Below are 20,546 nucleotides of genomic sequence, written 5' to 3'. Positions count from 1 at the left end.
CTCGACCAGAGGCGCGCTGACACGCCCTCTCCGCGCGGCGACCCGCGGCCAGGGCAGGAGCGGGTGCTCGGTGCGTGCTCCGAGGAGCGGGCGGCTCCCGCGGGGGGTGGAATCCGCACCGCCCGCGGGTTCGCCTCGGCTGCGTGAGCTCCATGCGCCTCCCGGGCACGCGCGCCTAGCCCCGCCCGCGTGCGGCGGACGCACGGCCGCGAGCGCGCGCCCTCCCCGCGCCCCCGCGGCGGACGCACGGCCGCGAGCGCGCGTGCGCCCCTCCGAACGTCCCCGGGAGCCGCGCCAGAGCGAGCGCCGGGGCCGGGCGCGCAGGAGTGAAAAGGAGGCGGCGGCCGCGGCTGCGAGCAACAGATCCGGACGCCGCGAGCAGACGCGTTCTGCTGTTGGGCGATTTTTTTTTTTTAAATTTCAAAAATATTATTAAATTAGAAAATCCTGCGTTTTTAAATGGCGCTGGCCCCAGGTCAGCGGGCGGTTTTCTCTGCTTCAAGATGGGCTTTGCTGTTTCTGTCGTGGGCACCAGTGGTGGCCTGATTGTCAGTCTTCTCCGGGCATTTTTAAGGCCAGGAGCCGAGCACTGCATGTAGGCGAATCACCCCGCAGAGCAGTTTGGCTTTTAAAATTATTGTTAGTATTTGGGGCAGTGGACAGCCGATCTTGGGCACTTCGTCCCCTTTGCAGAAGAGGCTGTGAGTCGGAGGTGGGTCGCTGGGAGAGTGGAATTGCTCGCGGGTGAGCGAGCCCCGGCCCCGCGCACGGTCCAGGCGGCCCCGAGTGTGTGTCCTCTCCCTGCCGGCGCCGGGAAAATGGAGGCTGTGATTGAGAAGGAATGCAGCGCGCTCGGAGGCCTCTTCCAGACCATCATCAGCGACATGAAGGTAGGACGCCGGGGGCGCGGCTGCGGTGGCCGCGGTCGCGGCCGCGCACGGACCTCGCCGCGGTGCTTCGCCTCCACCCCCGGGCCAGCCGCCCGGCCCTTGCCTGAGCCGTGGCCGCCGGCCACCTGCGGGAGCGCTCCGGCCCGGTGTCACCTGCTCACCCGCGGCGCCGCTCCGGGCTCTGCTGGGTCACCGGGCGGGCTGCTTCTCTGGGGGTGTCTGATGCCCCCTGCCCTCTCCACGCTCATTGTCCCAGGGGGCGGCACCATCTCGTTTCCATGGGGGCGCAGGGCCCCGGGTCCAAGTTTTCCATTGTCTGTCGCTGGACGGAGTGTCTGCGACCCGTGAAGACTGGGTCCCTGGGCGGACACCTGATTCCCCCGAGTCCGGGGTGGGGGGTGGGGGGGCTGGCGCGTTGGTGGGGAGGGGTATGGGGGCTGTGCCCGGCCGCGGGAACTGGCCCTCCCCCCTACCCCCCGTCCGAGAGCCTGGGAGAGAGGCCTCCCTCTCCCTCCTTGGCTTTCAGGTCCACCTGGCGGGGGGGAAGGGGGGCGGATCTGAGCAAATTAGGCATTAATTAGGCTGTTCCTAAGCTGGTGAGGGTGTGCATGCCTTCCCTCAGCCCTCCCCGAGGCCGCGGAGCAGAAGTTCCCAGAGTAGCCTTGCTGGGGACCCTCCTTCCACTGGCTGACGCTCCCAGCCTGAAGGCAAGATTGGGTTCTCCTAAACAACTGTATTTCCCCACACACCCACCCAACATACACAGACTCCAGGTTTTCTCTTGGAAGGATTGTGAAGATTTTGTGTGTGTGTGTGTTTCTCCCCGTGTGCGCGCGTGCGCGTGTGCGTGTGTGTGTGTGTGTGTGTGTGTGCATTGGGGGCGGAGAACAACACCCTGGTTTTTTCCTGCAAAGGGTGGGACAGGGGATAACCTGATCCTTGGATGTGGATTTTCTCGTGCATAGAGATAGACCGGGGCCCTGGGTTACTCATCCAAAGGAAATATAACCAGCCTCGCGAGCTGGCTGGAGGTGGGAATTGGAGGCGGTGGGGGGATTTTTTTTTTTTTTTTCATGTGTATTTAGGGAGCTTCTCTTTGGCTCTTACCCAGCCCCAGTTTGCCTCAACAGATCCGGGGAGGTGGTGTTTAATTAAAAGCTCGGCTTCCAAACGAGTAGGCAGGTTGGGAAAGCTGTACAGCCGGTGGGTGTGGACAGCCCCTCTTCAGCCGCTGCCTGGGCGTTTGGAGGAGCTTTTGTCTGATGAAGTGTAAGGTTTAGAGAGGGTTTGGCCTGGGAGATGGACTTTGTGAAGGAATGCTCAGCTGTCACGCCTGCTTCCCCCTTTTAGAACCAACTGCCATCTCCCCAAGGGTGAACTTTTCTAAGGTGCCTCCATCCTGGTCTTGGGCCTCCTACAGAGCCTATGTGTAGTGGTTTTCTTTCTTTTTTTTCTTCCTTTCTTTCTTCTTCTTCTTCTTCTTCTTTTTTTTTTTTTTTTTTTTTTTTGAGAAATTGACATTCATGTAGCATTATCTTCCTCTAGACCCTGCTTGTCCAGGAATGCCTCTAATCCAGCCACTTGGAATTAGATGGATTATTCCCTGTTCAAAGACTGCCTCTTTCATTCCTTTGCCCTCAATCCACATTGACTTATTGAAGTGCTCTTTTGAGACAAAGATCGGTGTCCCTGCCTCAGACTCTGGGGTATTGCTTGTTAACTTAAATTCTGTACGCCTTATAATCAAAGATTTGGTTTGAGGCATACGTGTATTTTGATCACCAGGGGAAGAATTTGAGATGGGTTGGTGAAGTTGCTTGTGTGTTTTTTTTTGTTTTTTTTGATTTTTTTTTGAAGAGAAATGGATGTTTCCAGTCTCTGAGTAGTAATAAGGACCCAGTGACCTAAAAGTTCTGCCCACTGCAGTCCCGGGGGGGGGGGGGGGGGTGGAATCCAGAGGGTTTTTTTTTTTTTTTTTTTCTCTCTCTTTGTTCCTTAATCCACAATCCATCCAATCCCGGTTGTTTGTGTTTATAGTTTTGAACCCAAAGCCTTTCAGAAGATAGCCCACCACAGGATGGGCCCTCCGTTGTCTGTCTGTCAGCCCGGGGCTGCCCTCTAGCATTCTGGCCAGGGGAATTTGTGGGTGCCAAGGTGGCCTGTTTTTCCCTCTCAAGATTCCAGTTTAAAAATAAAGTTTTATTTAATGCCTTTTCAGTGCTGGATCTATAGTTTGTGGTTCCTGACTTCTTTCCCTTTGAATTTAGTAGGGTTTGTTCAACATCCTGTGGGAAGGCATTTATTTTAAGGTTGTTTGTTTTGTTTTGGCAAAGATTTGAAAAGCAAACTGGAGGGAAAGACTAAAACTTTCCTCGGGGTCTGCAGGATTCCAGACTTTTGGGGAGTAGAGGGAAGGAAAAAGAAAGGGGTAGACTGTTTTCCAAGACTGTTTACAGCGGAAGACAGTTGTTGAATATTTTAATGGATGGCAGTGGCATTTCAAAAGGGAATTTAAAAAAATCTGGGCCTAATAGGATAAGCAGTGCATGAAGTCACCACCAATCGAAAGTCAGACTTTAATATCTGAAGTCAGCTGGCTTTCTAATGACAAGTTTATCCTCTTTTTTATCTTCTTTGAACTGCCATGATGGGTTTCTGATGTCTTTGGTCCCCTTCTATCTGCTTTGAAGGACAAGTGTAAATGTTAGAAACCCGTTTGGAATGCCATCTTGAGAAAATTTTTAGGTTATTTTCCCAGGAGTAATGCTGGACTGGGGTAAGGAAAAAAAAAATTTTTTTTTTTTTTTAGTAGCATTTGATTCTCCAAAATGTACAGCAACACAGGAAGGGAGTTAATTTCCTCTTTAGAGAAAAAAAGAAAAGAAAAGAAAAGAAAACAAAACAAAAAAATTAAGTAGTATCAAGGCCTAACACCATACATCTTCCAACACCAAAAACCTCAAGACATTGAAAAGCTGGAGAGGAATCTTCTGCTTTTTTTCCTAGGGATCCTTCATCTGGCTAAATCCTCAGCTGTCAGGGTGCTGGAAGGGTGCAGAAGAAACCTTTTTTACCCTTGTTCCACTGGGATCTAGCAGCAGCTGTTAAATAACTTATTGATTCCTTGCCGGGAGGAAACCTTGTGTTTTTTCCCTGTCTTCCACCCTACTGTGGTGGTGGCCACTAATGATGGTGGTATGCAGAATCACTTACTGGCTGCCTTTCCGCCCATCCGCATAAATCAAGTTGTCTGGTGTGATCTGGTCTCAAAGGAAAGGGGAGATGAGATTCACGTGGCTGGAGGCTAGGGCCCATCGCCTGTTTGTCTGGGGGAACAGTAGCTTGACGCTGTGAAAGGCCATTTGACTGGCTTCAGATGTTTGACAATGGTTAGACATTAAAGAGGTTCTAGAATCTTTTTGGAGTTTCCATTCAAGTACCAAGAAAAACAGGCTAAATGCTGCCAACAGCAGGAAGGTTTGAGCCGTTACTTTTTTAAAAAAAATTTATTGAGATATAATGGACGTATAACATTATATTAGTTTTAGATGTACAACACAGGGATTTGATACTTTTCGCTTTTAAAAATTATTGTTTTCTTAATTTATTTACTATTTATTTGAATGCTTAGGTAACTGAACCAGCAAAGAATTTGGTGATGTTTGGGGAGCTTTTAAGACCAAGAGACTGGCCAAACTCAAGGGCAAGTCACTGTAGATATCTTTCTTCTTTTAATAATTAACTTGGGTTTTTGTGTGTGTGTGTGTGTGTGTGTGTGTGTGTGTTTTAAGTTGGATGCTGAAAACCAAATATTTTCCTCAGCCTTGTTGGACAAGAATCACCATGTCAGGAGCTGAACTGGGCCTGATGCAGGGAGAACTTTGTACTAGGTTCGAGAATGTGCTGGGGGTTATGTAATGGGACTGGGGGGGGGTGGACACCCAACCACACCTCGAATTCCCTACCCTACCTCTCCCTGTAGAGAGGGGTGTCCTGTTACCAACACCTGTGCCGAGCAGAATAGGGGCCTTGTTCAGTTCCTCTCCACTGCCCCCTACCTCTGTTTGCACTGGTAGCCTCTCTCCTAAGTTCTGCCTAAAATTAGAGCTGGTAAAGGGACTTCTTAAATTCCATGGAAATCTTTTGTGGTTCGAAGGCATGACACGGTATTTTCCCCGCAGTTATCATAGATCAAGAATGTGGGTATTGGGTCCAGCGCTGGATAATGATTTCAGGGTTGTTCCCCCTGCCCTCCCCACACTGCTCTGGCTTTGGGGTTTCTGTCAGACGAGAGGCTCCCTTCCTCCGTGTTTATCGAGGGCCTGCTATGTGGAAGGTCTCTCTTGCTGGACAGCGAGGAGCCAGAGAACCAGCAAGGCCTGCTCTTGGAGAGCTGCTTGTCCTGTGGGCCCGAAGTAGGTAACATTAAGTAGCCTATGGGGGCCACGAAGGAAGGGCATCGATTAGATTTTGAAAGGACTTCTCTTTTACTCTTCAAAAAAATTTTTTTTTTCTCTAGAAAGATACTGAAAACCCAGCGAAGGCCTCCAAGAGCAGCCAGGTGCTCTGAGGGAGGCTGGCAACCTTGTCTATGGAGACACACAGAGAGGCAGGACAAGCAGAGCCCTTGTAAAGTACAGATGGGCCCTGGGTTGGTTGTTCTAAACAAATGGCTGTGTTTGCCCAGGATTTTACAACTTCCTCAGTTTGGGCCTGTGGGAGAAGAAGGTGAAGTGAAGATGTCATAAAATTGGCTGCAGGGGAGCTGCCCAGAATGGGTACCTGTTCTGAGACTGAGGACTTCTGCTGTGTAGATCAGTCTGTTTGGCTTTTTAGGTGCAAATCTTGTCCACGTTTAGAAAGAGGTCGTTTTTTGGGGGGCGTCTTGGCTTGAGTGCTTCTGTGGGAAAATCCCATATATATCATATTTAAACAAATTGTGTAGAACTTGTTGCTCCACGCTATGAACCTTTTTTTTTTTTTTTTAAATATTTTATTTATTTATTTGACAGAGATCACAAGTAGGCAGAGAAGCAGGGGGGGGGGGAGAGCAGGCTCCCTGCTGAGCAGAGATCCGTCCTAAGACCCTGGGATCATGACCTGAGCTGAAGGCAGAGGCTTAACCCACCGAGCCACCCAGGCGCCCACACACCGTGAACCTTTATGTTCTGAATTTCTGCAGATAGTGATGGCTCACATGGAGAGAAGGTCAATTCTAGGTCATGGCTTGCATGGAAGATGAGCAGAGTTTGAATTCTGCCTGGCTCAGCTATCAGTTCTTACGAGAGTAGCAGGTACTCGTAATTCTGGAGCATTTACTGAGCACCAGCAAGCTTGCAAGCACTGAGCTCAGTGCTATGATTCAGCAAGTAAAGATACAGAATTTCCAGTTAAATTTGGATTTGAGGTAAACAGCAAACAGCTCCTTAGTATAAGCATGTTCTGTCCATCCTAGGGCTTCTCAGCTACTGGCCCTTTGTACTTTGAACTGCTCTTTTGCATCCAGGGGAAGGAAAGAGCTGAAATGTTAGCTGTCAATATGGCCAGCTCATTGGAGGTGGTTAAAATGTTTGGAGGTTGGAAAGGTTGAAATTATTGATCTGTTGGGCACGGTTTCTATAATTTTCATCTGGGCTTTTCCATCTTCCCGGGGATGGGTGAGAGCTGGCAATATTCCTTCTGCAGGAGACTGTTTAGGTGCTCAGATTGGGAATGGAAAAATGAGATCATTTCGAGGTCTCCCATTACTTCTCGGAACTGCCTTCAGGACACTTTCCCCTTAAGCCTACAACCTCTGCAAAAACAAAGACATACCTCTCCTGGAACCAAACAAAAGCCAAAGGCAGAGTTAGCTGCCTAGGACATCAGAGGAGAAGTATTTGGGGCTCCTTAGAGGGAACTGATGGATGCCTTAAGCTGTTTAACTCAGGTTTGCAGATTGCACTGCTGATATAGCCTTATTAAGTAGCAAACCGGAGAGACAAATGGAGTAAATTAATTGGCTGAGCTTCGAGAAAGCCCATTGTATTCGATGGCGGAGGTTCTCCCTTGAATTAGTTGGGAGGCTGCGCCAGGTTTCCTTTGAGTATCTGACAGTCACACATGAAACCCCCAAAAGTGAAATCCAAGCCACCCAGCGTGGATTCCAGAGCAGCCCACCCCTTGTCCGTGTTCCCCACCTCTTAGCCCAGGGAGGACCTGGGCTGTGTGTCTCGGCTGCTTCCCGATTTAAGATGCTCTCGTGTGCCACCTGCGTATAGTAGATGCTCAGTGTTCATGGCATGTGGCGAACACGGGGCCGGCAGGGACTTGGGGGGAACCCGCCATGTGCCAGGCATTGCAGTGAGTGCTTGGCGTGCTTGGTTTCACGTCATCCTCACATCAGCCCCACTTTACGGATGAGAAAACTGAGGCTCTTTGAAGAGCGGCGGTAACTTATCCAAGGCCTTGGTGAGGGGGATTGGTTCAGACCTTGGCCGATTGGATTCCCAAAGCTGGAGCTCTTTAGACCGTGCTGCAGGTGGTGGTGGGGCAGGAGGAATAGATTTCTTTCTAGAGGGCAGCATACAGAATTCCACTCGCTGGGTTCTACAGGAGGCTCAAGGAAGGAATCAGGGTCTTATTTCTGTGCCTGGAGCCAGGAGCCAGTCTGGAGGCCCGAACTTGGGCTCAGATGCTGTGGGGACTGTTGTGGGGCGGGCGGCTCCCATTTGGTCGTCATTTTTGTGGAAGTCATTGAATGTAGGATGTATTGACCTATCGTGGCTTCCTTCCCTCTCCCACTCACCGGTCTTCTCTGACAGACCAACCTGGACTTCTCCTTTCTTTTTCTTCTGGGTGTGTAGAGGGGAAAGAAGCTATGGGCCCGGCTCTGGCCTGTCACCCTTGGCTCCTGTCCTTGTCCCCATACAAAGTAGCCACAGTCTTTCCTGTGACTGGCCAGAGGGCTGTGTTGATATGTCCCGGGAACCCCTCGGTTCCTAAGACTGGGCGACTGTGCAAGCCTGGCATCCCTCTCTAATTATATGAGTTAAATAAGTTCACCCAAAGTTCAAATGACGCTTCTAAGGGAACTCCTTACCTTGAACTTATTTTGTGTCCAGCCCTGGAACTCTCTTGTAAAAGAGCTTTTCTGTACTTAATGATGTCCCGGTAGCTTTCCAGTTTAGTTGAATCTGTAGAGCCATTTCAGGTCTGCGTTTGAAGTTGATGGGATCGCCAAAACCTGCCACCCCCCCCGCCAAGATACGCCCCCCCCCCCCCGAATCCCCTCTTTCTTTTGCTGATTCTTTTTATATACGACCTTGGTCATAGTTTCTAAGTGGTTTTTCTTTTCCTGTCTAGTTTAAGTGGGTTAAAAAAAATTGAGTGCCGCTTGAGCTGTGTGTCTTTTTATTTGTTTTCTTCCCCTTGAAGAATTTGGGCAACTGTAAAATATTAGCTTGCTCAGTATGAGTGGCCTCCTAAGTCCTGGAGGTGGACAGCAGGTTTTTTTGCCTGGGACTCCCTTCCCTGCCACCTCCCACAGGGCAGGGGTCTCTAGCGGCTAGAGGAGTGGGTCTGGCCAGAGGAGGTGGCTCTGGGCTGGTGTGCCCCTCCTGGTAGAATGTGCTTGGTTACAGGCAGGAGAGTGTGGGATATCCCGTGAGCCTTTAAGACAGTGATCCCTGGACCTATTCCCTGGAGGTTCTGAGTCCCTACTTCCGGGGGACATCCTGAGCATTCACATTTTTATTTTTTTAAAGCACTTGCAGGTAATTCTAATGTGTAGTCAGGCTTGGAAACCACTGAGTCATACACATTTTTAGCACCCTCAAAAGTACTTTCTCAGCCTCACTGAGGTCTGAGTAAAAGCATGTTTTGATGTTTGTGCATCATCGTGAATATGCTAAGCGCTGTTGAACTGGACACTTAAGAAGGACCGAGATGCTAGATTGCATGTTGTGTGTGTTTTACCCTGATTAAAAATAAATTTATAGTGAAACATTAAATAAATTGAAATATAAAGATAGTAGAAAAAGCATTTTAGAATACGTAATGATTTTAACTACACAGTATTGTCCGATACGATTTTCTGCCATGATGGAAATTGTCAAATATGTTAACCATCAGCCACATGTGACTACTGAGCACTTGGAGTATGGCGAGTGTGACCAAGGAACTATTAAGTTTTATTCACTTTTGTTTAAATAGCCTTATGTGGCTAGTAACCACCATATTGGACGGTGTAGATCTATAACATACTCTCTAAGTAAAAACAGGGAGCTTCCTGCACACCTTCTGCTCCCATCAGGGCCCTTCATTGGCTCCAGGCCCCTCCTATGGAAATTCCAGAGCTCCCGCTGACCTTGGAGTCAGAGATCTGCTTTTCCATCCTGTAGGCAAATTACTTAATCTCTCAGCCTCCTTTTCCTCTTCTGTATGAGGGTCTAAGAAATTACCCACCTCAGAGGCTTCTGAAACAGGGCTGTGCTGGCTACGCGCTCCACACCTTGCCTTGCCCACTGGCACTCGGGTGTGAGCTGCTTTTGCTGTTCCGGTCACTGGTCACTGTAGTAATTCTTTCCACCACTTCAGGCAAAAGCCACCCCACCCTTGACCAAGCTGTATTTAGAGTTTGCACTGAAGTTGCAGGAAATGGAGAAGTTGAGTTGTTTTTTTCTTGCTAAGTCAATTACTCTTGAGTTCATTATAACCTCATCTGCCTCTGCTGGGTCCATTTGCATTTCTCTGTTTGCATACCTACTGTCCATAAAGGGAGGGGGAGGGCTGGGTGCCTGGCTGAGATCTTCAGGGCTTTTAATGCTTAAAAAAAAAGTCTTTCAGAGGGTGCCTGGGTGGCTCAATGGATTAAGCCGCTACCTTTGGCTCAGGTCATGATATCAGGGTCCTGGGATTGAGTCCCTCATTGGGCTCTCTGTTCAGCAAGGAGCCTGCTTCTCTCTCTCTCTTTCTCTCTCTGCCTGCCTGTCTGCTTACTTGGGATCTCTCTGTCAAATAAATAAATAAAATCTTTAAAAAAAAAAAAATGTTTTCCAGAGATGTTTGCGTCAGGGTAAGGGGAGAGGAGCAGCTTTGTAGACTGTCTTTTTCTATCTACATTGAGTTCCCCCTTCTTTTTCTGGAGTGACCACCAGGAAAAGTGGCCGCTTTGCCTCCTAGCCTGCGCTGTAGCAGTAGCTTGGCACGGATTTTCTGTGGACTTAGCCATATTTGGGTTCTTCCTACCTGCCTACCTGCCAGTTGTGTCCCACCTGCTTTAGCCTGGGATTCAAGGACCCTGCGCTTGGGCCCTAGCTAAGTGGTCTGCTGTATGCCTAGTGCTCTCCATCCTGGTGTCCGTGGTCTCTCGGAACACATCCTGTGCCCCTCATTCTTGCTGTTTTTTCTGCTTGGAAGTCATTTCTACATTGCTGTCCACTGAAACCTTTCTCATCCTTCAAAGCCCCACCACAGAGTTATCTCCACTTTTCCACCAACCCAGATACCCTTGGGCATTCTTCACATTCTCTGTCGAGTCTGCAAGTATTACATTCTACCTCATGTGAGTGCCCTTGGACTTTGAAGCCTGGCTCTGCCACTTCCTGGGTAGATTGCTCTGGGCGAGTTTCTCAACCTCCTGAGACTTGATTTTTCTTATCTGTAAAATGGGGGAACCCATACTTCCCTCTGAGAGTTGTAGAGGCTTCAGAGAAAGTAAATGTTAAGGGCTTAGCATGAAATAAATGCTAAATAAAATGCTCTTGTGTATCAGAGCTACCCTGGTAGTTTCTAGTGGAGTACCCTGTGATAACGGCACTCAGATGTTTCAGAAAATACAAGAGACCGGGACGCCTGGGTGGCTCAGTGGGTTAAGCCTCTGCCTTTGGCTCAGGTCAGGATCTCAGGGTCCTGGGATGGAGGCCTGCATTGGGCTCTCTGCTCGGCAGGGAGCCTGCTTCCTCCTCTCTCTCTCTTTCTGCTTGCCTCTGCCTACTTGTGATCTCTCTCTGTCAAATAAATAAATAAAATCTTTAAAAAAAAATCTGTAAGTCCACTTTGATAATGCAATGGAGAACATCGCAGTGCTTTTCAAATTTCAACGTATGAGTAATTTGAGAGAATACACACACATTCAACAGACATGTTGACGAGCCTCCTGTGGTCCAGGCATTGCTGTGGGTAGTGGTTGCCCTAAAGTTGTTTTGTCTAGAAGAGAAGCAGCGGGATCATAGGGAGGGCCTCTGATTGTCACCGGGAGTGGGAGGACATAGTCAGGGGAGGCTTCGGTACGAGTGACACCCAAACTAGACGTGCATTTCACTTTCCCTGTTTCCTAAGCACAACCATGCATTATTCTAGTGTCTTACCAGTAGACTGTTAACTTTTCCCAACAACCCAGTGGTTGCTGCTATAATTCCCACTTTACAGATGGGGAAACTGAGGTTCAGAGAGGGGAAGCCATTTGCCCACATCATACAGCTCGTGAGAGGGAAGGCTGGGATTTGAACCCCCGGCGGTCTGGCTCCAGGGTCTGGGCTCAGCCGCCGTGGTGGGCTGTCTCTTTTGGGATTCTGTAATGGGTGTGTTTCATCGATCTCTTTGAGGTTTGTTCTATCTGTACCTTTAGGACTCAGGATGCACCAGATAAAGCCTAACAATTGAGGGGCTCCTCTGAGCTGCTTCAAGAAGCTTAAGGACCTTCTCTCTCTTTAAAGCAGAGTTAGGCCCAGCCGAAAAGATGCTGTTGGGTGGTTGACTCTCCCCATGGGTGCCTCTAATTTGTCAGCAGAGGGAGTAGGTGGGGAGCAGACAGGGTGTGAGCACGAGGGGTGTGACAACCAGGAGACACTTGTTTGTTTTGCCAAAGAAACCCCCTCCATCAGGGTCGCCCCAGTAACAGGCTCTGCGCCCCACATGGCTGAGCGCAAAACAGGAAGGGGGGATATTTGCAGCAGGAGGCTGGAAATGCTTGAGATTAGTTTCCAGGGAGACCTCAGTTTCACTTCTGAGGCCTGGCTTGCTTGCGCGGGGCTCCTGCCGCTGAGCACGGAGTCATTAAGGAAGTCTTTGAGTTTGGTTTAATGGTCGCTCTTTGTTTTGAAGTGATTGTTTACTGAACCTTCAAAGCCAGCTCTCCAGCAGGATGTGATCTCGGGCCTGAATAATTGGATGAGGCACCCCAATAGGAAGCAAGTAGTGGGGAGCAGAGCCAGGAGGAGCCAGCTGGTGGCCAAGCCTTTGGCATCCCAGCACTCAGAAGGTCTGCAGGCTGCTGCCGGAGGGACTGAGGTTGCCTTGCAGCCAGGAGTAGACCTGAAGCAAGGGTCCCCTGGAACCTGGCCTCTTTGATGTTGTGCTGGCCTTAATTAGGGACACCCTAATTAAGTCACTAAGGAGGAAGCTTATTCCTAAAAAAAAAAAAAAAAATTAGCCAAGTGTTTTGCGAACATTTCATGAGGGATTACTTATCAAAGATTATGCAAGCTGTATAAAGTTAGTGGAAGCAAAACTAAGAAATTTCAATTAAGTAAAAAATAAAACTCACCCATAACCGTTTGATGACAAAGTGGGTTATGTAGACACAGTTTAGACAAAGGTTCATGCGGCCCACGCTGTGCCAGAAATTTATTTTTTCACTTAGCTCTTCATTTACGTTGCCTTCCCGTGTATGCAGTTACAAACCATGTCAGTTTTAATGTTGTGTAATGTTCTGTTGTTTGGTATGTGTAATTCATTTATTCCGTTGACCTGGATTTGAGGACCGACCCTGTGCCAGGTTCTGTGTTAAGCGCTGGGGGTGGAGCAGTAAACAAAATGGACATAGTCCCTGCCCCCTTGGAGCTTACATTCTAGGGCAGTGGGGGACAGACAAAGTCGTTCTTCTGTGTGTTAGGAGGATTATGTGCAGTGGGGAAAAACAGCAGGGGCAGTGTTGTTGTTTTGAAAAACCGTGGCTAGGGGAACCTGGGTGGCTCAGTGGGTTAAGCCTCTGCCTTCAGCTTAGGTCATTATCTCAGAGTCTGGGATCGAGTCCCACATTGGGCTCTCTGCTTGGCAGGGAGCCTGCTTCCTCCTCTCTCTCTCTCTCTGCCTGCCTCTCTGCCTACTTGTGCTCTCTGTCTATCTAATGAGTAAATAAAAATCTTAAAAAAAAAAAAAAAAGAAAGAAAGAAAACCCATGGCTAGGGAAGGCCTCCCAGAGCAGGTGACCCTTGAGCCATGCGTTGGGAAGTATGTGCATATGTGCATATCGGAGAAAGAATGTTCCAGGCCAGGGCAGAGCATGTGCGAGGCCTTCAGGTGGGCACTGGTTCCATATGTTCCCGGCTGATGTCGTGTTTAGGCTGTGTCCCATTTTTCACTAATTAGAAGCAACATGGCAGTGAGTATATCCTTATAGCTAGACGCTGATCCGCATGGATAGTTTCCCCTGAAGGCTTTCTCCTGGGTCAAAGGTACGGACTTTTCCAGGCATTTCACACACGTTGCCGTTCAAAAAGCGCGTGTCCGTTCGTCCTCCTGCATGCGCGTGCTCATCACTGGGGGTTCGTCTCCAGGAGCTAGACTTGCATATCAGGGTGGAAATTGCTAGGCCATAGCTTGCTGGGCCTCAGAGGGACGAGATGTCTTTACTTGGTATGGTGATGTTCTTTTTTTTTTTTTTTTTTTTTTTTTTTTTAATTTTATTTATTTGAGAGAGAGAAAGAGGGGACAAGCACAGGGCGGGAGAAGCAGACTCCCTGCTCAGCAGGGAGCCCACTGTGGGGCTGGATCCCAAGACCTGGGATCATGACCTGAGCCAAAGGCAGACGCTTAACCCACTGAGTCACCCAGGTGCCCCTGGTGTGTGGATTTTCAAATCTTGCTGTGTGTGATTTTAGCAAGAAAGTAGGACTGTCCCCTGGGCGTGTGTGTTCAGTGCGGGTGTCTGGGCCCCCCACCCCAGAGATTTTGATTGTGTAGCTCTGGGGTGAGGCTCAGGCGTCTGTAGTCCTAGCAAGACGTTCCTAGTGCGTCTTCGGGGGGTTGTGAGTATACCAGGAGCAGGGGGATGTGGGAGTGGTTCTTGGGCCACCAAGGGCCTGCTTTGCAGCTCATAAGGTAAGTAGCAAGGATCTCCCTGCTCCCCTCTTTTGTGCCCCTAAAATACACCCCTAAATGACTCCCATGCCTAAATGCGGCATGATCTTCTATATTCCCTTTCCTTTGCTAATTATTTCTTTTAAAGTCTCCCTTCTTTATTTCCTTTATCTTTGCCAGGAAAATGCCCCTTGTCCTTAAAGACCTTGTCCTTAAAGGTGAGGCATCCGCGCCCTCCCCCTCAAAGCTTACTCCAGCCGCACCTCCCAGGACTTCGTATTTGGAGTGTGGTGCCCTCCGATTGGTGGCTAACACGGCCATGTTCTAGCCTGAGCTCCTCAATGCTTTGGCTCCTCATCTCTGTATGTCCTCTAGCCCGCTTGGGCCGTGCATTGTAGGCTCTCATAAATGCCCCAGGTAGGGTGACTGGCATCATAGATCAACTCCTGAAAATAGCAGTCGCTGGGATTTCTTTAGTCCTAAGTGCCGGTCACCCTTCTAAGGGCCTGTACTCGTTCCTTTACCCTCATTACTGTCCTTGGAGGTGGGGACTAGCTCAGGTGTCCTTTACCCATGAAGACATGGTGGTTGTGGGGGGCTAAGTCACCTAGATCGTCTGGAGGGTAGATGTGAAGTCGGGCAGTCTGACTCGAGCGCCATGCTCTTGACCCTGACATCACACGGGTCCTTTCAGACTGTGGAGTCTGGCCACGCATCAGGGCTGTCCTGGGGTATCCCTTCTAGCAGCCTGGGGTGGAGCCCGGGATGGTAGGGGGGTACTGTTTAGTGGAAGCAGAGCACACCAGCTGTGCACAGCGTGGCCAGGCCATTGCTCCCCAGAGTGGACTTGACAGACTGCAAGAATTCGTTTTGGGGTTGGGTGGAGACAAGTCGGAAAGGGTATTTCCAGGGAAGAGAAATGGGTGAATACAGGTATGCAAGCATCAAATAGTGGTAACAATCCTTGACCTGTTTATGGGGTGTGAAGGTCACCACGGATTCCGTTCATTATCGCATGTGGACATCTATACATGGGAATAAGCAAATGAAACATGAGCTTTGGACTCCCCATAGTGGGAGAAAGTTTGAGGGGGAAGATCTGCATTTATTATTTTTTTTTGGGGGGGGGCTTACTTGTACACAGACATCTCTTACTCGCACTTGGATGAGAGTAGCCGGCTCCTGTAAGAGTGATCGGATATGGAGTCCCCAAGTGTCCAGTTATGGAGAATAAGTAAGCTTAGGAGAACCTAGGGGGCAGTTTCATTTTATTTTTTATTTATTTTTTAAAGATTCCATTTCTTTATTTGGGAGGGAGAGAGAGCAGGGGAGGGGTGGAGGGAGAAGCAGAAGCACTCTATTGCCTACTGAGTGTGGAGCCCTGCAAGGGACTAATCCTGGAATGCAGTATCATGACCTGAGCCAAAGGCAGATGCTTAATCAGCTGAGCCCTCCAGGCGCCCCCACGGGCAATTTCATTTTAAAAAGAACTGGGCAAACTGAGGGGCCCTTCACGATCCCAGCTAGGTATGAGGGCAAACCGTTCTCTGACCTGCGGCAGATTACTTAACTTCTACGCTTTGGTTTCCCACGTTATAAAGAAAAGTGTTCAGTTTTCCTGTTCCGCCAAGTGCCCTGGCAGGGTTTGTCCTGAGAGCCCTTGATGCTCTCCGGGACTATGGACATGTGAGATGGGGTTCTTACTGATGATCAGGAGGTACACTTGGACTCCATGGCCCCCGGTGACCGCTGGCATAGTACAGACTCGGGTAGGGGGAGGGTGAATTCGGGAAGGAGGCAGAGGAGTGGGATTCTGTGTTCCTTGAGATGACGGCGCGTGTCCTCACCAGGTTCTGCAGGCACGGAACAGTGGAGCCAGAAGCCTTGTGGCGGCGGCAGAACGAGGCCGGGGTGCCCATAGCGGCTCTGTCCCCGGCCACCGGTGCCTCCCGGTAGCCCCTTCTGCAGCAGGGGACGAGTCGTGCCCCCGCACGGCCTAGTGCTGCAGCCACAGGCCACGAGTGGCCTCAAGCACTTGTGTGAGGAACTGAATTTTGCGTTTTATTTAATCGTAGTGAATTTAAATTTAAGTCCCTGTGGCCAGTGGCTCTTTTACTGGAAGGCTCAGGATAGACAAAGGAAGACCTCTTGGTAGAAAATGTAAACAACAACAACAATAATGCTTTGAGGTGAGGGTACCGATGCCAGGTCGGTTCTTGACCTAGCCCCGTGTCAGAAAAGAAGCATTGTGGGCCTGGAACCTCATAGCGCTGGAGGAAGAAGACGCCTGATGTCCTTGACTTAATTAGGGTCTTATGGTTACAAATGGAGCAGTTTGTGAGGGGAGGTTGGGTGGAGGGAGCACCTTTTGTGGTTAAATCTTCCTTTTCATAGGCGTATTTATTGCTGGTGAGCTTGGGCGAGTGGGCGAGGGTGGGCGTCTGGGGAAGCAACCATTGATTATCCCCAAGGCTGTCATCCACTTGATGGACAGGGATAATTAGTGGATTAGGCAAGCCCCAATCAGAGAATAAAAGCCCAGGAATGGTTTTTATGATGGATGGGCTTACCCGGTGCCTTTCATCTGAGGTTCTCCAGAGCCCTTCCTCTTACAGGATGGGGCGGGGAAGGCCGGCTTTGGGGACAAAGCTGTGACAGGCCTTCAGGGGCCCCATCCGTCGTCCTCCTGCACACCCAGTTCTGGGAGCTGCAGATTCCCTGCCTCATGCTTGTAGAAGCACACGGGGTCCGGGGGCACGCCTGCTCAGATCAGAAGCTTCCTCTGGAAGCTTCGCTTTTTCATTTCCCCGTAGTCCACACAGAGGGGTGACCTAGAGGAGGCGGATGAGGGATGCTGGGGGCTGTGTTTCTTGTTCTTGCCCTGAGGAGGTACCTGCAGATCTGCAGTGGGGGTTTGGGGGGCTGGTGGCTTGGGGTGGTGACGGCAGCAGCTGGCAGAGATGCTCCATCTGGTGGAAGTTGATCAGTCCCCGCGTCCATCGCAAACCTGAAGATGTGATCGAGTTCCCCGTAATCAATCGTACCACTAGTGCCAGCACCCGTGGACATTTCTGGTCCTTTCCTTCCAGACCTTTTTCTACATGAAGGGCTTTTCTTTGTTTTGTGTCTTGGGGTTTCTTTTTCACGTGGTTGAGGATCACAACCATTTCTAGCTCCCCCTGGGAACATTTGTAGCTGTCATCGGTGCGGGGAAGGGTGCTGTGTGTACGGGGACCCTTGTACCTTTTCGGACCGAGCAGGACCCAGCGTGCCCCCTGAGCAGCCTTCTGCAGTCCTGGGGCTGGGCGGGGCAGCTGGGTTTCTTCATCCCATGGCTTGGACCTCCCAGAGTCAGGGCAGTCTGTGGGCCACAAAGGCGGTCCTCCAATTCCTCGGCTGCGAAATACCAGCAGCACCTGCCTGGTCGGGTTGTTGCAAGCACGGAGTGGCGTGTGTATCAGGGCGTGCTCCCCACTGTGGTCTGGGCGCCAGCAGCCTCAGCATCACTTAGATGAGACCTGGAATGGCCAGGTCCTGCGTCCGCCCAGGGGAATTGGAACCTGCGATTCTGCGGGATCCCCAGGGGGGTGGCCGTGGCCGTGAAAGCCTGAGACCTCCTGATCTGGCAGCTGGCACCAAGCAACTGTTTCAGGAACTGGTGGTGCTTAATGATGGTGATGTCATCAGGGTGCAAAGAGGGGCTTGGGAAGTTACCCAGCCAGTCGTGTGCCCAGGACTGGAGTTCACAGCAGCATGACCACTGGTGAGCCTGCGTCCCTCTGGGATCTTTGGGCAGAGCCTTTGAGCTGGAACCCCACTCCCTCGAGCCTGTCCCTCGTTTATTCTCAGCGAAGCCAAGGTCTTCCTCCTTGTGACACTCTTCTCCAGCTCTGGCTCCTCTCACATTGCCCCTTCTCTGACCACGGCTCCCGGCCCCCTCCGAGTTCCTGCTGTGGGTGTCTGGTTCCCTCAGCTGTCCCCTGAGGTCCCACTGCCACTGCGGGCTGGGCTCGGCTGGGAGAGGCAGTTGCTGCATTATTTATGGGGCATCGTTAACCAGCCGTGCTGAGGAGTTACACACAGTTTGTTCTTCTGCTCCGCGTGTGGGATGCCATCCTGGGCCTCTGTTTAATACAGAATAAAACAAAGCAAAACAGAACCCAAAGCCAGAATGGCCTCACTGGCCGAGTCCTGCGCCCTAGTTGGGCAAGCGGCCTGCCCAGTCTTCTGGCTGTGGGGAGAGCGGAGGAAGGAGAGGGAGAAGAGGAGAGGGACTTGGGGGGGGGGTGGTTCCCAGAGCTCAACTTTGAGGGTGGGGGTGGGGAGGCCAGCTTGCGTATTTGCTTAATTGGCCACCAGCCTCTAGGGGAGCAGGCAGAGATGGGGTGGGTCTTTTTTCTCAGAAGTAAAAAAAAAGACTTCACCACCTACCCCCTCCCGAAGGGACCAGAGTGCTGTTAGGTATGTGACCTCTTGGTTAGGTTCTCTTGTCACCTGGGTGGCTTGGGAATTTTTTTTTTTTAAAGATTTTATTTATTTGACAGAGAGCGAGCATAAGCAGGGGAGCGGCAGGCAGAGGGAGAAGGAGAAGCAGGCTTCCCACTGAGCAGAGTGGGGTTCCATCCCGGCACCCCGGGATCTTCACCCGAGCCAAGGGCAGGCACTCAACTGACTGAGTCACCCAGGCGCTCGTCGCTTGGGGTTGAATGTCACTCACCATCTGCCAGGTCTTTTGCTGTCTTGTCTGTGATTAAACTCTGACCTTGCCCTTGAAGGCTGCTCATGGTCACCTTGTCCACCCCGCCCGTGTCTTGCATTTCCCCAGGGTCCGGGGGCCACTCCAGTAGTCCCTTTGGAGGGAGCCACGTAACGTCCTCTCTGCTTCTCCGTTTTGGGCCAACTGTTGCTCTTACTAGAAATGCTTTTCCTTCCTCCCTCGGTTTCTCTGTTCTTGAGCCCACGGTGTATGGGCGAGACGCAGGCTCACAGACGACAAGTTGCGTGTTGTGAGGGAAGGGGGTGCGTTCGAGAATGCTTTGAAAGAGGTGATGTCAGAGCTAGATGGGTGGTAATGGCTGAGTAGGAGTTTTCCAGATTGTTGAATCCCCCTGGAGGTTAGAAGAGAGAGGCGCCATCAGCGGTAGTGTGTGTGGTGTGGGGAGCCTCGCGGGGACCCTGCCTGGTGGATGCAGGGGTGTGAGCTGTAGCCCGTCCTCTGGGAAGTCCTGCCTCTCTTGCTGTGGGGTGGGGGACCGTGTTGCATTTTGACCAAGGAAGTCCTTTCCACATTTGTAAATAAACTCATTTTTGGAATAAGGGACTTTTCCTTTCTCTCAGAATCCAGTGTGGTGTAAGTTCTGTTTTCAACAAATTGCTTGGGGTTCAAAACCTGCCCTCAGCTCCAACGACAGTCATGGGGTTCCAGGGAGAGGAGAGTCCTGTACCTGTTGCTTTTGACTTCGGACTTGGCAGAGCCTGGGTTCTTGGTGGGAGTCTTATTTTCTTTGATTTTGGTCTGTCTGGAAAGTTGTGAAACCTTCATGTGTTTTCTGGGGAACCCCACAAAGGGGTCCGTGTGGAGCACATTCCTGAGGATTTCCTCAGACGTGAACCGAGCCCAGTCAGAACCGGTGGCCTCGCAGGAGAGCTTTCTGGGACTCGTTGGAGGGTGATGCAGATCAGAAAAATTAAGGACTGTGTCAGAATCATTTTCTGAAAGGGTTCTCAGTGGATACGGCATCTTGATTTGCAGATTTCTTGTGAAACTTGAGTATATTCTCTTTGACTCAGTCTTTGAGTCTAGAAAAAGCCCAGGCTTTTTTCTCTATCACTCTTACTCTTCAAGTTTCTTCTTTCTCCTCTCTTGCTGCCTCCAGGCTTTTGAATTTTTGTAGTAAAGCTACTTTTCAGGTGGGTAGAAACTTTTTTTTTAACCTTAAAAGAAACTTAAAAAAAAATCCCTAGGTCTAGAACAATCCAACATCACCTTGCCTTTAAATTTTAATAACATTTACGCACTTAAAAAAAAAAGCCAAAAAACTCAACAAGGAGGTTTTGTCTTCTGTTCTTAGAAGTTCATTTTTTTTTTTTTTTAAAAATCCATTAAATTATATATTCCCTAAAACAGGTGGGCCTGACACTCACTCTTTGATAGACTGTCAAATATCATTAAATCAGGAAAGAGCTGCTTTTGGCAGCCTTCTTCTGGCTGCGTGGGTGTTCGTGGGCGGGAGCTTGTGTGTGCTGCACCCCTTGACTGGAGAGGAGACCCTCTTTTTGTTGCTAATTTGGTAAAGACCGAAATGAGGCTCCCAAGTGGTGGGAGCAGAGAAGTCGTTTTTTTTCAGAGCCGTTGATTTCAGGCACATTCTTGTGGGTCTGGGTACTCCTCCCGCTGTGTGCTGGGTGGCGGCACAGACGACTAGTCTGACTCCCCGCACCCAGCTGGTTAACTAGTTGGGAGGTGCAGCGGCTTCTGTACTTAGGACTCAGTGTGCAGGATTCCAGCCTGGATGGATGGTCTGACTTAGAGGCCTTAACGTCACGTCTGTGCCAGCACCTGAGTGGGGTTGCAGGGGCCTGCAGACCCTTGGG

The 20,546-nt window shown here is 50.4% G+C and overlaps 1 protein-coding gene across 18 annotated transcripts in view; it reads left to right on the top strand.

The window, feature by feature from the left end:
- Positions 1-284: 284 nt before the first annotated feature.
- Positions 285-20,546, top strand: part of MTSS1 (MTSS I-BAR domain containing 1) — a 157,057-nt gene continuing 136,795 nt past the window's right edge. For 5 of the 18 annotated variants that reach the window (XM_045078111.1, XM_004743539.3, XM_045078106.1 and 2 more), the window contains exon 1: positions 288-890. In XM_045078111.1, coding sequence (XP_044934046.1) covers positions 819-890 — 72 coding nt within the window. In that variant the 5' untranslated portion in view covers positions 288-818. Of the gene's footprint in view, positions 891-20,546 lie in introns of all 18 variants that reach the window. The other 13 variants (XM_045078105.1, XM_013051747.2, XM_045078109.1 and 10 more) reach the window with 5 other exon arrangements.

This window comes from Mustela putorius, unplaced genomic scaffold, assembly GCF_011764305.1.
Source record: "Mustela putorius furo isolate JIRA1106 unplaced genomic scaffold, ASM1176430v1.1 tig00000228_pilon_pilon_pilon, whole genome shotgun sequence".
NCBI lineage: Eukaryota > Metazoa > Chordata > Mammalia > Carnivora > Mustelidae > Mustela > Mustela putorius.
The sequence above is the reverse complement of the archived record's forward strand: the minus strand, read 5'-3'. Positions and strand labels throughout refer to the sequence as shown.